Here is a 17,886-nt window from a genome sequence, read left to right as displayed (position 1 = left end):
CATTCTACCGAAGGAAAGCCGAAAGCCAAGGTTGACAAGACAGCTAATTTAAATTCAGCTTATTTCAGGTTTTCATTTTTATAGCTACTATAGCTGAAAGACACCTCACAAAGCTATGTGATCAATATGTCTTATTAAATCAAGTTGCTCACTTTTCAGTCCCTTTCAGTATCTACAGAAAAGCCTTGATTTAAAATTTTGAAATAATAAATTCCTACTTATTGAATTTAATCAGATGTTTTTGAAAACTACTATAAGAAAGTAAGACGTAGTACTTAAAGAATTTCAGGTTTATTTATGTGTATGAATGTTTTGCATGCATGCAGGCATGCATGCATGTATGCGTACCACATGAGTGCCTGGTGTCTGCAGTAGTCAGAACAGCGCATCGGGTCCCCTAGAACTGCAGTTACGAATGGTGGTGAGTCACCATGTGGGTTCTGGAAACCAAACCCAGGGCCTCTGAGAAAGCAGCCAGTGCATGAAACCACTGTGCCATCTCCATCCCATTTTTCTATTTTGAGTGATTAATATTTGATATGTACCTTACTTTGGCAACAAAACTTATCACAAACTTCTGTTTCAAAACTGCTTGGCCACAGACATATCATTAAATAGTTAGTGCACAGCATACTGATAAAATGTCACCTTTTTGAGAAGGAGATAATGAATCTCTTAAATCTTTGAAAATTTCTTAATTTACTATGAAACCACTTCTTATGAACAAAGACTAATCAGCCCTTTAAAAATCATTACTATTTTATAAGCAGGGACAAGGACAGGGATGCACCCCTTTAATCCTGGCAGAGAAGGCAGATCCCTATGAGTTCAGGGTCAGCCTAGTCTACAGAATGAGTTCCAGGACAGTCAGGGCTACACAGAGAAACACTGTCTTGGAAATGGAAAAAAAAATAATTACAGTTTTATGTGTATGTGTGTTTTGCTCGCATGCTTATCTGTGCACCATGTGTGTGCCTAGTGCCCGAGGGACCAGCAGCAGGTGTCAAATCCCCTGGACCTGGAGTTACAGACAGTTGTGAGCCACCATGTCGGTGCTGGGAACAGAACCCAGGTCCTCTGCGAGAGCAGAAAATGCTCTTAAGTGCTGAGCCACCTCTCCAGCCTCCCAAATCAGCATTTTAAGAGCACATATCCTTTTAAAAACTGAAAAAGCATAAGAAATGGTGGCATACACCTGTAACTAAAGCTACTGAGGAGGCTCGGGAAGGAACATTACAAACTCAAGGGTAGTCTAGGTGACTTAATGAGATCATGTCAATAAAGAAGGAAGTAAACAAGCAAACAGGAGGTATGCTCAGAAGGAGACCACTTGCTTCGCTTGGCAATTCACAGTACCAAAATATTCATCGTACCAAAAATAAATTAAAAAAGGAAAATACATGTCATATTTAAGACTCAAGTGAGGACAGTAATGAAAATCCAGTTAATTGTTTAATTTTTTTTCCTAACTTTGTCTAGATAAAAGACAGGTATAAGATATTGTAATATTCTCTTTCTATAGTCAAAAGGAATGGATAGCATTAATCTACCTTGAAATTCTTTAAAATAAACTACTAATAAGCCATCCCCAAAGTCCAAAGCAAAACAAATTTCCTTTTACTTTGGCATAGATCTGTATACCGTTTCCAAGACTACAGGTCTAGTCTTCGATTGACATCAAACCTCAGCAGAGCCCCAGTCATGTACTAGGAGAAAGCAGATGTTAGGCAGCATCTGCACAATGGGGATCCAGAGTCCATCAATGCCGGAGAAGGCTTGTAACAGAAATGTATACAGGAATCCTTACTGCTTTGTAGTGAAACATCTATGTTTAGAGTGTTGATGAAATGAGAATAATGACGACACAGAATTCTCTTAACTACATGAATTCCAACAGTGGGGATAAACGTAAATATGAAAAACAAATAGTACATCAAGTTTTTTTTAAACTACCTTACTACTTACTCCTCTCAGCAATGGTATAATACAGGAGAAACTTGTGAGTTAAAAATACAAACAAGGGGGCTGGCGAGATGGCTCAGAGGTTAAGAACACTCACTGCCCTTCCAGAGGTCCTGAGTTCAATTCCCAGCAACCACATGGTGGCTCACGACCATCTATAATGAGATCTGGTGCCCTCTTCTGGCACCGGATCTACAGGCATACATGAAGGCAGAATACTGTATACATAATAAATATTTTTTTTTAAATACAAACAAAAAAGCATGAAAAGAATGTTCTCACGTTCAGCAAGTTCTCCGTTCCGCCTTGGGTACTTACTGTCTGAGCAGCTGCCGGCCTTGTTTCCACATTACCTGGCTATTCTGCTGTGGCTGTGCCTCTGCTTCATTGCCTTCATCTGGAGATAGCAAAGCACAATGGAATTGACTTACTTGATGGTTAGGCCACCTAACTCATAAACAGTGTCGAATAAACACTATAAGGTTAAGAATATGAAAACTGTAACTTTTGCTGGGCGGGCAGTGGTGGCGCACGCCTTTAATACCAGCACTCGGGAGGCAGAGCCAGGCGGATCTCTGTGAGTTCGAGGCCAGCCTGGGCTACAGAGTGAGTTCCAGGAAAAGGCACAAAGCTACACAGAGAAACCCTGTCTCGAAAAACCAAAAAAAAAAAAAAAAAAAAAGAAAACTGTAACTTTTAAGAGATGTGTTTTAGGGCAATAGGAACTGTTTTTTAACTCAAATTTTAGTAATAAAACTCTGCACGATTAAGTCTCTCTACTGGATTCCCTTTAGAGCAACAGAATTAAGAATAAAGACATTTTTTCTTTCATTTTTCACTAGCCTGAGAATTTTCCTCTAGGACAAAGACCTATCAAATCAAGTTACACAGTGAGAAGGAAATAGAAATATTGTAAAACCTAGAAATGGTAGTAAAAGTAAAACAAATAAAAACCCCAAACAGTTTGATACAAATATGTAAAGAATTATCTCAGAGCCAGGTGGTGGTGGCGCACACTTTTAGTCCCAGCACTTGGGAGGCAAGAGGGGAGGATCTCTGAGTTCAAGGCCAGCCTGGTCTACTGAGTGAGTTCCAGGACAGCCAGGGCTACACAGGGAACTGTCTCAAACAAAGCAAAGCAAAACAAAACAAAACAAATGAATGAACAAAAGAAAGAAATTATCTCAACTGGGGACATGATGTGGTTCAGTCGGTAAAATGCTGGCCAGGCATGCTTAAAGCCGTGGGTTCTATCCCAAGCACTGCCTGAAACCAGGCAGGGTGGCATAAGTGTGTAAGCCACCTCCCAAGGTTGCTGTGGGATGTTCTGTATGGCAAGTGTGTTGCTGATTAGTCAATAAATAAAACGCTGATTGGCCATTGGCTAGGCAGGAAGTGTAGGCGGGACAAGGAGGAGAATAAAGCTGGGAAGTGGAAGGCTGAGTCAGAGAGACACTGCCAGCCGCCACGATGACAAACAGCATGTGAAGATGCCGGTAAGCCACGAGCCACATGGCAAGGTATAGATTAATGGAAATGGATTAATTTAAGCTGTAAGAACAGTTAGCAAGAAGCCTGCCACGGCCATACAGTTTGTAACCAATATAAGTCTCTGTGTTTACTTGGTCGGGTCTGAGTGGCTGTGGGACTGGCAGGTGAGAGAGATTTGCCCTGACCGTGGACCAGGCAGGAAAACTCTAGCTACACAAGGTGGAGACAGGAAAATCAAAAGCTAAAGACCAGCCTGGGTTCTCATTCTCTTAACAGCTAAGCCATCTATGCAGCCCCAATAAAGCTCTTTTATGCACAGCAACTAGACCTTTGTACTACTAAACAGCTCTGTAAATTTTATGGGGGAGGGGAATAAAATAATTGAAGTAGACACACACACACACACACACACACACACACACACACACACACGGAATGAAATGAAATGAAAACACAATGTACCAAAACTTCTGGGATAAAATGAAAGCAAACCTAAGAGGGAAGGAAACTAACAGCTTTAAGTACCTACAAATAAGAACAGAAAGAAGGCCTGGAGAGGTGGCTCAGCAGTTAAGAGCACGCACTGCTCTTGCAGAGGGTCCTGAGTTCAGTTCTCAGCAGCCACGTCAGATGGCTCACAACCACCGGGACCTCCAGCCCCAGGGGAGCCACTGCCCTCTTCTGGCCTCTAGAGAAACCTACACTCACGTTCACATGCACATGTCCATATGCATCATACACAATTTAAAGTGAAAAATAAAAAAAAGAGTGAGAACTCAAATAAGTGCCTTAGAAATGCACCTCAGTAGTTTAAAAAGGCAAGGAAAAAAAAAAAAACACCAAAAGGTAGGTGGAAAGAAATTATCAAAACCAGAGCAGAAATAACTGAGATGAAAAGACTACAGAGAATGAATGAAATGATGAGTTAATGCCTTGAAAGATTAGCAGGATGGACAAACCCTGAGATGAATTAACTAAAGACACAGAAAACTCAAACTAATAAAACTAGAGGTCAAGAGAGAGACAACAGATATCAAAGAACCTGGGAAAATCTTAAGAACATACTTATAATATTCTGGGATGTACATGTAAGACTATTACATTTAGAACTCAATTTGAAAAGCTTCTCTACTGTACTCAAATGTGGAGAAATGGGAAGAATATGAATTTCTGGGTCAGATAAGTCTGAGTTCAATTCCATGTCCCACATCATTTAATGACTGGTTAACCTCAGGCAAAATTTTCCAACTTCCTGAGTTTAAAGTTTTGCACAGATAAAATGAGAATAACAGCATCTTTATTAAATGATTATTTCAAGAATTAAAGTTAATGAAGCCCTTACAATTATGGGTAGGCATTTTAATAAAGGATATAAATGATTGTAAATACTTTTACTACTTGAATAAGAATTAAATCTGAAATATGACAAAAATTAAGGGCGGTAATAGCTTTGGTACAATTTTCCTCACTCCCCTTTTACACCTGCTAATGAACACACCCTGTATCTCTGTAAGTAAGAAACAGAAACTTCACCGAAGGGGTCGAGTTTGTTTGCTTTTTGTTTGTTGACAGTACTGAACTTAGTTAGGGCTCCATCCATGCTAGGTATGTGCTCTAGCCACTGCGCTGTGTCCCTGGCCCAGTGAGGCATCGAGGGTCAGGGATTCGCCAGTTCCCTTACGCTCTGAGAAGAAACCTCGTATTCCCACAGTTCTGCTGGGTCACAGGATCTCAAGGACAGCGTGCACTGTGTTTTGCTCCAAAGCTTCCGTTATATCCAGGAAGACACAGTAAGAAGTGAGGTTGGTTCATGCCACCCCACCATGCCTGAACCTTCTGCTATATGAAGAACATAGGCAGAAAATGGTGAACTAAAACAGGGTGCAGATGAAGAAGAAGAAAAAAAAAATCTCATGACACTAAATGATTAGTGCCCCCCAAAACAAGACAACAAAAAATAACATGCAAACATATACTAACTTACAGTTTCAAATGTTTCTACAAGATATTAGACATTAATTTTTTTATTACATAAACTTCCTTTACAAGTGGCTTACCAGAATCATAGCTTGGAGGCTTCATGTCTCCCTGATTCAGTTCTGTTCCATATTTCAACTTGTGGTATTTGGCTCTAACAAAGAAATGAGAAAACACAAGCCATGTTAAAACACAGTTCGATAAGTTTTAAGATATGGAAGAGAAGTTTTAAGTGTGTAACAGTCCTGGCTAAACATGCCTAGAACTTTCAAAGGCTCTAAAATTTCCATGATGTCAAAGTCGTAACAAAAAAATACTTACCTTTTTTGTTGTTCAATCACCAACTGTCATTATAATAAACAAACAAAAAAACACTAGAAATAATTTTTTTCATTTTATACCTAGAATGAACCATATAAATTCTAGTTTGTTATATTCAAATTTTCTTGATACCTTTAAGCTGAATTAGAGCAAAGAATAAAAAAGATCTTCACTGTACAATTTAATTTGTTAAGATTAGCCTTTCTCAATACTTGAGTTTATCTTAAAAAGAAACACTACCTATATTGCTCTGTGCCTTACCGGGTATTTATAATTCACCAGATACTCTTACGGTGAGCCATCAAAGCATGACAAAAACCCTGATGAAATCCCCTTTGTGCAATGAGATATTCTAGCAGTAGTGGTTAAATATTTTCCTTAGTCAGCATATACTTTGTCTTTAGTCAGAAAAAAACAAAAAACACGATTAGGAAGACTGTCTAATTTCTTTTTAAAATTGGCACAGTATTACTATTTTGAGCTAACTGGACGAGCCATCTAATTTAATCATCTCAGATCTAGGCAAATGAAACAAGAAAAATGATCCAGATAAGGAAAAAATATTTAAAGATTAACTTAAAAAATACATACAGTTAATATATTTGTATATTTTAACTTTTTTCTCTACAAAATGAAGTTTTTTTGCAAGTAAATATTCAACAAGTTAAGCTAGACAACAATAAAAATATACAAATAAAACAATAATTTTCAAAACCAAAGTAAGAATAAAGGAAAAGGCAACATAGCCAAATAGAAAGTGTTTCGTCCTTATTTAAAAAAAAAAAAATGAATGATGGGGGGGGAATGTTCTGGATAGATGGCTCATCAGTTAAGAGCACTGGTTACTCTTCCTAAGGTATAGCTCACAATTATCTGTAACCTTAGCTCCAAGGATCCGAAAACCTCCTCCGTACCAGGCACACACATGGTGCACACACACACACACACACACACACACACACACATACACACACACACACACACTAAAAATAAGTTAAATTTTATCAAAAAATAGATGGAACACTTATCATAAAGTTTTATATAATTTAAAATTAGATAAAGAAAATTATTGACTTCAATATATAAGTTACCAAAATCCTTCATTTTTTTAATAATCATTTTGTCACAAAGAAAAACTGTGTTTTTATATAGAGGAGAGTCTTAAGACAATTTACAGATTACAGGCACCAAATTATCTAGAACATGCTTCTCCATATTCCTAATGTGTCTTTTAACACAATGATTTCATCTTTTAACACAAACATTTCCAAATCTATTTCCATATACTTGGAATAAAATTGATGATCAGAAGGGAAGCTGTGGAGACATTAGCTTGACTTACAGTTATAAGAAAGCAACAGATTCTTAATGTAATCGTCATTCTTTAGATTTCCAGAAATATTTCATCTGCCATAGACAAAGTAACATTAGCTTCTTAAAAGTCACATAGCTGGCCTGCTGACGGATAACAACATTCAAATAAAAGTAGCCACAATTATATGAACCTTATTTATATGATGTAAACACAGAGCGAGAAAGCATTTCCCAACACAACATGCTGCATTCCCGTGCATTCTAGTGGTCTTAGAAAAAAAACTGCAACATTAGTTGTTTTTAAAATAATCAGAAAACGGGTTGGGGATTTAGCTCAGTGGTAGAGCACCTTGCCTAGCAAGTGCAAGGCCCCGGGTTCGGTCCTCAGCTCCAGAAAAATAATAATAATAACAGTAATAATCAGAAAACATTATAAACAATATATGTAACACTATCAACTACTACTTCACAAAAATTTAGACCAAGGCAAAATATGCAGATAGCTGTTGTGGTTAGGACGAGCTCTGACTCCTAAGATCTGTATTTCCCTACTTACTAAATTTTCTAGAAAACACTAACAGTCCTCCTCAAACTTAAAACATCGTGAGAGAGAAGATGCTAAAATGCTTCTCAAGAACTCATGGTTTCCCACTGCCCTGATACTTCAAGTCATTGTGTTAACAGTTCACTATTCTTTTTCTGTCTCATGACCTACAGGATAAACAGATCTCACTACTTCATATACATCTATGCTTTCCATCCCCAATGGCCTTTACTGGATAGGGTAACATAAACCTGATTGATAATTCTAGCTTTGTTTAAAAACCGACCTCATAAACAATATGTTGGGAGTAAAAAACATGTCCAATCACATCTTAAATGTTGATGCTAAAAAGAACGGTGTGTGTGTGTGTGTGTGTGTGTGTGTACTGGCATGCATGAACATGTGTTTGTGTGTAGAGGCCAGAAGTCAAGGTTAAGTGTCTTCCACTACCATTTCTATACTGTTTTCTGTAACAGAGTTTTCACTGAACCCAGAGCTCGCCATTTCAGCTACACTAGCTGTCAGTAAACTCAAGCGCCTATCTCTGCCCCATGCTGGGCTTACAGGTAAGTGCCCTGTGCCTGCCTTTTTTGTTTTTGTTGTTTTGTTTTTGGTGAGGGCTGGGATCTGAACTCACGTCCTTATATTTGCATGGCAAGCATTTTACCCACTGAGCCATCTCCCCATTCCCTAATGATTAATTTCAACAAATATTGAATTCTTATCATATGCAAGGTGTGCTGACCGCTGGAAATACCCTGCAGCTAGCTTATAGTGAGGTAAGAGTGAAAACAAGAGGATCTCTAAGACCTGGGAAAATAAATAAGTACTGCATACTGACATAAGCGCTGTCAGCAAATATCTGAAGAATGTGGACAAAGGATTACCTAACTCTGCAAAACGCAATGTCAAATAAAACTATAGGAAAGGTAACAGGAGATTTTAACTAAAGCTCAATCAGTAAGATATACAAGATAGTTCTGTCTGGATTTTCACAAATAACTGCTGTGTTTAGGACAAGCTCTGGGTCCTAAAACATAAACAGCCAGCAGGTCAAAATACTACAAACACTAAGTTTGGTAAGCAAAAGAATTAGAAGGAATAGAGGTCAAAGAAGACACTAGAAGAAAAGTGCTACTTACATAGGAATAGCTTTGAAATTAACCAGGTATTTTAAAGAGGGATAGAACATCATTATTCCTCTTTTTTTTTTTAATTTGGAAAATTAATTCTAGTACCTAGAAGATGAATTAGAATTTGGAGATAAAAAAGCAAAAAGACAGTCGGACTATCACAGTAAAGATAAAAGTGACAGTGAATGCAGAGAATCAGAAAACACAGGAGAAAGTTTCAAAGATGGTTTTCTATAGATCTGAAGTTCCTTAGAATTAAAACTGCTGAAAAATGTCAAATCAAACACTGTACTGTTGAAAAGAAATATGTAAACCTGCTTATTCTGAAAAGTCTATCATACTTTAAGGGATGCTTTGATAACTTCACTGCTAGGTGAACAGTTCATCTATATTAAAGATTCAGTTCTTATTTTATTTTGGCTCTCTAAAGAGGGGAACTTAGAAAATCTACATTGATCTTTACTTAGCTGTTTATAGGTTAAATGGCATGATATTGAATTGCCTTTAAAATGGACCAGGGCCATAAACATGTAACTGATAATGAAAGTATAGAATCAGAAGTGAAGTTCTGACTTCTGAATGACCGTTCCAACTGTACAAAAGTTAACTGGGATGCACGACCGCACAGTACTTCAGCGGCTGCCTTAACCTTGCTGTATGATGCTTCTTTACTGCAATAAACTGATGCAACCAAATTAAATGAAAAATTAGACCAGGGCAAAGTGAGTGACACACACAGTAGCTGTTAGAGCCTGCAAACGTGTGTGTAAAGGTTACTAAACTGGGTTTGGAGATGGCTCCCTGGGTACAGTACTTGCCCGCCCAATATAAGGACCTGAGCTCAGATGCCCAGAACACACACACACAAAGCCAGAAGAGGAGCTCATGTATATAATCCCTGGAAGCTGGCGGGCCAGGCTGCCCGGTACAGCAGGAGATCCTGTCTCAAACAAGTGGAAGGTGAGGACCCACACTCGAGGTTGCCTCTGACCTCCACCCATGTACCACAGCACACACACACAGGATAGCATGTGTACACCTCTACTCACACACAAGAATATTCACACACACACACACACACACACACACACACACACACACACATATACAATTTTTAAGTTGTTCATTTCTCCAAATTTTTGTTCCAAATGTCTTCAATCCATTTTTTTAATTCCTGGGATTAGAAAAATAATTCCAGGAGAGAAATCACTAGAGTATTCTAGAGTTCCAAAATGTATTTGTAATACCAAGTATTAAAGTATTAGAAAGATAATTTTGGATTGAAAAGTCAAATGCTCCATGATACAAGAACATGCTTTGTTATTTGTTAAATTAATATCCTCAAAAAGTGTCACTGCAGGGACTGGAGAGATGGCTCAGCAGTTAAGAGCACTGGCTACTCTTCTAGAGGACCTGGGTTCAATTCTCAGCACCCACGTGGCAGCTCACAACTGTCTGTAACTCCAGTTCTGGTCTCTGTAGACACCAGGCCCACACATGGTGCACATATATACACACAGACGAAACACCCATACACATGAAATACAACTAATAATAATGATGACGATGAACCTTTTGTTGTTGTTGTTGAAGTTTCATTGCAGCTGTGCATGGTAAGGCATGCCTATAACCCCAGCACCCAGAGACTACAGGGATTCCATGGCCGATGCATGTGAGCTCTAGGCCAGCCTGAACCGCACATTTAGACTCTGTCCAAAGGGAAAGTAAGGAATCAAACTGAACAAAACAAGTGCCATTGGATCAGAACAACTCCCACATCGCCTCACGAACACCCAAAGAAGGAAAATTAGTTTGGAATCTCTCTGCTACAGAAGGAGGTAAGAAAAGAAATCTTCCTAGGCTTGGCCAGTTCTTTCTCCTCTGCTCCGCAACCATCTGGAAACAGTCAGCGGGTTCACCTGTCTCCGCTTTCTCTTCCCTCTGCTTCTCCCTGTGACCCGGCTCCTGTCCTTTGCAGGACAGCTCTCCAGAGGTGGCCAGGACATCAGCAGGCACCCATGGGCAAACCCCGATGACTACTCTCAGCCACAGCCTGCCTGGAGCCTGCTCTGGCCTCTGCCAGTGTCAACTCCCCGTCCTTCCTCTTCCCAAACGCTGCTCTCTTCCTCCTCCAGAGACTCCTTTTCCGGCCCTTCCTCCTCAGTCCTCTTCTAAGGCACCTGACTGTTTCCCATGGCTCCAACCAGTCTCTCTCCTAAGACGTGCCTCAGCAGCACCCACGGTCACCCGTGTTCTTCATCTTCTTCCACTGCCTCCCTCCCTCCCGAGACAGAAACCTGGGAGTCGCTCTTGACTCTCCTTTCTCGGGATCTTGGGATACCATCTCCACATTTTTATATCTCTGCATTTTAGATTCTTTGTATTTAAAATGTTTTATGGCAGACACTGCTGTATTCCAGCAGGTACTGCTTATCATTTCTCATTTATTATAATGTTCCTGCCCTGATAAGAAGATCTTCCAGTATAGTCCCCAGGGAGATATTTCAAAAACGTATTTCATGCTTAAAGACTTCTCCTAGCAGCACAATCCCAGACTGGATCCTAGACTGGAGGCAGGGGCTGACCCACTCTGAAGAGCTCTATCAGGACATCTGGACAGGGAAGAGAATTATACCAACATTAAGTTTCACTAACAATAATATATGGTAGTTAGATAAAAGAAAGTTCTTGCTCTAAGAAAACACAGGGGAAAAAACACCAAAAAAGAAACATACATTAAACTAGCTAGGGGAGAGTTAAGCAAATAATTTACGGGAAAAACAACAGGCTCACAGACTGAGCATAATTAAGCAAAGATAAATGTATAGTTGGCGAATCTGAGTAAAGAGTATAAAGAGGGCACTGGAGGGATGGCTCAGTGGTTAAGAGCACTGACTGTTCTTCCAGAGGTCCTGAGTTCAATTCCCAGCACCCACATGGTGGCTCACAACTGTTTATAAATACAGTTCCAGGAGAACCAATACTCATGGCAAAACACCAATACACATAAAATAAAAATAAATGAATTAAAAAAAAATAGGGGCTAGAAAGACGGCTCAGCGGTTAAGAGCAGTGACTGTTTTTCCAGAGGTCCTGAGTTCAATTCCCAGCAACCACATGGTGGCTCACATTACAATGAGATCTGGTGCCCGCCCTCTCCCGGCCTGCAGTCATACATGCTCTATACATAATAAATAAATAAATCTTAAAGAGTATAAAGAATTCTTGCAGTTCTCCAATTAGTTCAAGATCATTTGATATAAACATTTTGAAAGTTTTCCATGTTTCCTACCACATTTAAGGTAAACATTTGAACTCCTTAAGTAGACTCCACAATCTGACTCTTGCGCACTAATCACCATTTCCGGTCATCAAATAACAACTAATGTCCGTGATACTCTTAACACTCTTCACACACGGGATTGCAAATTCCTGTGCGCATTGCTTGGTTCCAATGTGGTCTCTCATCTTCCTACACGTGCCTCACTGGTGAGGCCTCTTATCTGTCATAATGCTGCTCAAGCCACTTAGGGATGGTAGTATAGCTGCTTCCTTCTTTCTGATCCCACTATATATCACGTACATATTTCTACCTCAGCCCCTGGCACCTCAGTGTACTTTATAAGTCTAGATACAAGCCTTCATGTGCGTGCACACACACATACCCCAGACACAGACACAGACACAGACACAGACAGACAGACACACAGACACACACTTCTGGTTACTTTAGTATTTGTGTATTTCAGTTCTACTGCCTTACAGATAACAAAATAATAAAGAGTACAGGCTTTAGATTCAGTCTGGAGAGATCTGACCTACAGCTCTACAACAATTACTTAGTTTTAAGTCTCTGGGTCTGGAAACTGCTGGTTTGTCAACTTGACACAAGCTCCAGTTATCTGGGGAAGAGGAAGCCACAACTACGGTACTGTCTCCATCAGACTGGCCCCTGGGAATATCTATCTGTAGGGCATTTTCTTGATTAACGATTGGTGTAGGAGGGCCCAGCCTAGTGTGGACATGCTACCCCTGGCAGGTGGTCCTGAGCCGTACAGGAAAGCAAATGAAGGGGCTGGGGAGATGGCTGAGCCTCTTCCAGAGGACCAGGGTTCAATTCCAAGCAGCCACATGGAAGCTCACAACTGTCTATAACTTAGTTCCAGAGGATCCAATATCTTCTTCTGGCCTCTGCAGGTACCAGGCACATATGTAGTACACAAACATATATGCACACAAAAAACACCCACACACATAAAAATAAGTACATTTTTTAAAATGAAGGAAAAAAAGAACAAAACAACCACCAAAACCAAGCAAATGGAGCAAGTCAGGAAGCAGAGCTCCTCCATGGTCTCTGCTTTAGCTCCTGCCTCCAGGGTCTTGCCTTGAGCTCTTGCCCAGACTTCCTTCCGTGATGGCCTGTGACCTGGGAGTTCTAAGATGAACTAAAGCCTTCCCCGCACCAAGTTGGCTTTGGCAGTTTTTATCAGAAACCTATCAGAAAGTACAATGGCCAGGATACTGCAACTACTCAACACAGTACATCGATTTCTGTTCTCATCTCCCTCACCTCTGGGAAAACCTACAGAGAGGACAGCTGGAGATCTCAAGTATTTGCAAATTACATACTTTTAAAAATGTTTTTCTTTCTGTCTCCCTAATGTCGCTTTCAATCAGCTTCTTAAGGCACAGAAAAATCCATTTATTTTTTCACCAACTGGAGAAACCTCTTGTGTATCAATTTCTCAACATTTAAAAATATTTTGTTAATGTTATTTTATGGTGGTTTTACACACAGTTCGTTTGCCAACTTCAAAAAAAAGACAGAAAAACAAGTGACTATCAAAAATAAGGCAAAAAAATCCCTAAAATAGAGAATTCTAATACCAGGTTATCAAATGTGCAGGTTACTGGAAACAATGAACTACTTCAGACTGCTGATAAAAAAATCCAAAGACTGGCCATTAAAGAAACTTAATCCACATGATAATTTCCCCAAACTCTCACATGTGACCTATTTCCCTTTACTTATGACCCAAATGTAACACTAGCAAAGTCGTAAGGCAAGCTCTCCTTCTGCAGAGATAAGAGTATCTCACAAAGGAACAAAGGAATAAAATATTTTTTAAAAAGTCGATGAAAAGGTATTGTCAATCAGAGCAATTTTTTCTTAAGAAACTGTATCATGCTGAATATTACATCATAAAAAAGGGAGAAGCATTATAGAAATTTCCTTTATGATTAAAATGTAATTTTACTCTAGGAATAAAAAAAAAAAGAAGTAAAAGAAAAGGAAAGAACATGACTGCTCTTAGGTGGTGGAGGAGAAAGTTTATAAAAGAAAGTGGATAAAAAGGAGAGCATAGGTAGAGGCAGGGACATCTGGAAGAGTTGAGAATGGATATGACCAGGCTAAGCTGGGCCACAGCTCTGTGTGTGTGTGTGTGTGTGCGTCCAGGTACAAAAAAAGGGTAGGTAACCAAAATGTCTGTATTATACAGGGAAGAGCCCCTGGGCTGGAGAGTTCAGGGTAGAGTATGCCAGCCATATCCTGTAACAGGTAGGGACTGAGGGATGCTGGGAGAACCTGGCGGCCAGGTCCGCTTTGATATGTTAAATAGGCACCTCAGCCATTTGTGGTGGGTTTGAAACTTAACACTATGAATAAATGGTTGCGTGCTGGGCATATAGCTCAATGATAGAGTGCTTGCACAACATGTACATGACCCTGGGTTTAATCTCTAGTACCATGAAAAGAAAAACAAACAAAACGATATAAAAGAAAGCAAAAGAAGAGCTGATCGTGACCCATAATCCGAGTACTTGAGAGTTAAGAGGCAGAAGGATGAAGCGTTCAAGGCCAGCATCTTCTACCTAGTGAGTCTGAAGCTAGTCTGTATGAGACCCTATCTCAAAACAAACAAACCTAAATAACTAAATAAATAAAGAGCAGAAGATGGAGTGGAGAGAAATGGATGACAGCCTAAGTCTAGGAAGAACATAAGCTTCATAAGCACACAATATAAGAAGTAGATTGTGGCCGGGAGGCCGTGGTGCACGCCTTTAATCCCAGCCAGGCGGATCTCTGTGAGTTCGAGGCCAGCCTGGTCTACGAGCAAGATCCAGGACAGGCACCAAAACTACACAGAGAAACATTATCTCAAAAAAAAAAGAAGTAGACTGTGAATAAATGTGGCTAAAACATTTTAAACCATGTAAATCACCTTATTAAAGTTATTGTTATTCATAATAAGATTAACATATTGTAATCATACACAAAATGTTTATTCCCTACTCTTGGGTTCAAGAGTACATGGCATCAAGATATGATTGTAGTTTAGAAATGGTAGAATAATGAAGATGGTTAGGACAGAGGGATTTTACTGAATTACCTTTCCTGCTTCAGAGCATATTCCAACATTTTGATCCTCCTCACAAGATCTTTCTTCAAATTTTCTTGACCTTTCCTCTCCCCCTGAAGGAAGGCAATCTGGGCCTGGAAGGGAGAGAAAGGCGAAACTCAGTTCAGAACAGATGCCTTTAAGAAAGAAGTTTTACAACAGCAGGCAACCAATACAATTCCTCTTCAAATCCGTCACAGTGTAAACTAAAGAATATGAGCTGAAAGGGGGAAGTCCTAATTTGAAAACTATCCACGGGAGACCTATTCACAGTGTATTCCAGATGAGAGATGCTGCCTCACGTGGTCCCTGGTTTTCCTAAGGACCTATAAAACAACAAACAGGGTACAAAGCAGACGTGCAGTTTGTCCAAAGTATAAAAGTACCTTGAAAGAGGTTCATTTTTATAAAAAATGAAGGCAGGAAAGTAAAATGACCAGAATTCTTATAAATTCTTCCAAGTGAAGAGTTTTGTTATGAAGATGAAAAGAGTTAAACATTTCAGCATGGGAAGGAGGAAGGACCCCTTATGCCCCTCATTGAGGAGAAAACAGCAGCTAATGGATGGTGAGGAAGATGGTCACTTTTGTGGGGGTGGGTAGGCACATGGGCCTGTGGGCAGCACTAAGTGGACTCTGTAGGTAGGACATGAAGTTGTGAGAAAGACAGGAGATGTGATGGAGAAGAGTAGGGGGGTGGGAGACGAATGGGGAGAGTGGGGGACGGATATGACCAAGACACATTATATACATGTATGAAATTTTAAAAGTTTCATGATATATCTAAATTTTATATGACAGTCCCTAACTTAATCCTGGACTTATCCTACAAACAACAAATATAGCTCTATTTCCTCATCTCCTTTAAGGAAAGGTAGTATGTGAGAGAAAAGAGAGACTGGAAAGGAGACACTCAGATGTCAGATCCTCAGCACACTGCTGCTGCTCTCCACAGTAACCAACTGCGGCATCTCACCATGAGACAGACAGACAGCAGGCAGCGTCAACTGCAGTAGGACAGGGACAGGAACGATCAGCTTTCAGGAACCAACAGACACTGAGGACCGAAACCCCACCTCTGCTTAAAGAACTGCAAGCGTTGGAATACGCGCTTGTCCAAGCAATTGGAATCCCTATAGAGGCAAGAAGGAGCTCATTTAAGGTGTGTCACAGATGACCACCAACTTCCCATGGGCACATGCTCCTCTCACCCATTTCTACCACACCAACCTAGAGACGGACAGCAATGTTATTATATATGAGCACTGCTTTCCATTCAGAAAAGAACTTCACATTTAAGGATGACTTTAAAACACTCCCAAAGAATTCTGAGGACTGTCCAACTGTGGTTTAATGAATAAACCAATAAACTTAGTTCTATTTCATTTAAATGAGACTCAGTTCTATTTATTTAGTCCATAGTGAACATACAATCCAATTTGCTACTGTCCTCATAACCTCTGAATTATAAATAGTACTATGATGTGTTTATTTTCATTGCAAAAAGTTCTTAAAACTTTTTCAATCCAAAGGACGTTTTCCTTATTAAAATAATTAAAAGACTGACAACAATTCAACTCTATATAAAAAAAATAAACAAAGGAAAAGACACTGAACATCCATCGTATCTGTTCATTCCTCAAAGATCCTAAAATGCTTTAAATATGTACTCTAAGATGATATATAGAATAATGGCACATGCCCCTCAAGCTGATAAAATGAAAGCTCATCAGAAGAATATGTCAGCCCAACTCATTTGGCCAAGCAACCCATTGCTTTGACAGACTTAAAAAGTGTTAGTAAAAACAATAAAGCTAATCAGTGTAACCAAGCAAAGTAACAATAACATAAATTGCCAACTTCCTCTCTATATTCTTCGGCTATTTCTGAGTTTCTGACATGTCACTGATCCTGGGTGATTCTACAGTTCAACCTGTAACATGAAGTCTACACTGTGATTGAGTCTCCAGCCCACTGGCAACTTGCCTGTCTTTCTATGACACTTGCTTCCCTATTCTACCAACTCACATCGAGTCTAGTTACATCATGGACACAGAAGCCACCAGGCTGTTGGGCAGTCATGGAAAGCCCGCCTGAAGGATCCCGGAGCCACGGCCCTCCTCAAGCTCAGACACTCATAAGACTCTCTTATAAAGGACAAAGGAGACACTGAGGAAATTCAACGTCAGAGTCCTGCCACATCAGTCTTGTGATCTTCTAAAGAGTTAATTCATAAAAGTCACAGAAAAAACGGTTCCAGGCTGAAGAACTGAAGAGGCCAGAAACCAAATTCAATGCATGATTCTGACCTGGAATGGATTATGCAGAATAGTGAGAGGTGAAACAAGAATGGAGGCTGAAGACTAAAAAGTCCCAATAGATCAGGGCTAACTTGCTGATGCTGATGCTCTGTGTTACACAGGACAGTCTCTGTTTGTAGAAATAAACACTGAGGAATTCGGTCAGAGCCAATGAACTATCAGACTAACTGGCAAGTAGCCCTTACAGTTCAGGAAAAACAAATTCTTTGTGTGGTCCTCTCAATTTTTCTTACAGCTTAAGATTTTCCTTGTTGGCTTTTAAAAAATGATACACAGCCGGGCGGTGGTGGCGCACGCCTTTAATCCCAGCACTCGGGAGGCAGAGCCAGGCGGATCTTTGTGAGTTCGAGGCCAGCCTGGGCTACCAAGTGAGTTCCAGGAAAGGCGCAAAGCTACACAGAGAAACCCTGTCTCGAAAAA

The 17,886-nt window shown here is 39.9% G+C and overlaps 1 protein-coding gene across 3 annotated transcripts in view; it reads right to left on the bottom strand.

Moving 5' to 3' along the window:
• The window catches only part of Strn (striatin), an 82,577-nt gene that overhangs the window by 34,380 nt on the left and 30,311 nt on the right, over window positions 1–17,886 (bottom strand). For all 3 annotated transcript variants that reach the window (XM_059248359.1, XM_059248358.1, XM_059248357.1), the window contains exons 2-4: window positions 15,138–15,241; window positions 5,511–5,584; window positions 2,281–2,359 (exon numbers count right to left, since the gene is read on the bottom strand). In XM_059248359.1, the coding sequence (XP_059104342.1) occupies window positions 2,281–2,359; window positions 5,511–5,584; window positions 15,138–15,241 (257 nt within the window). The remainder of the gene's footprint in view (window positions 1–2,280; window positions 2,360–5,510; window positions 5,585–15,137; window positions 15,242–17,886) is intronic.

This window comes from Peromyscus eremicus, chromosome 22, assembly GCF_949786415.1.
Source record: "Peromyscus eremicus chromosome 22, PerEre_H2_v1, whole genome shotgun sequence".
Classification (NCBI taxonomy): domain Eukaryota; kingdom Metazoa; phylum Chordata; class Mammalia; order Rodentia; family Cricetidae; genus Peromyscus; species Peromyscus eremicus.
The sequence above is the reverse complement of the archived record's forward strand: the minus strand, read 5'-3'. Positions and strand labels throughout refer to the sequence as shown.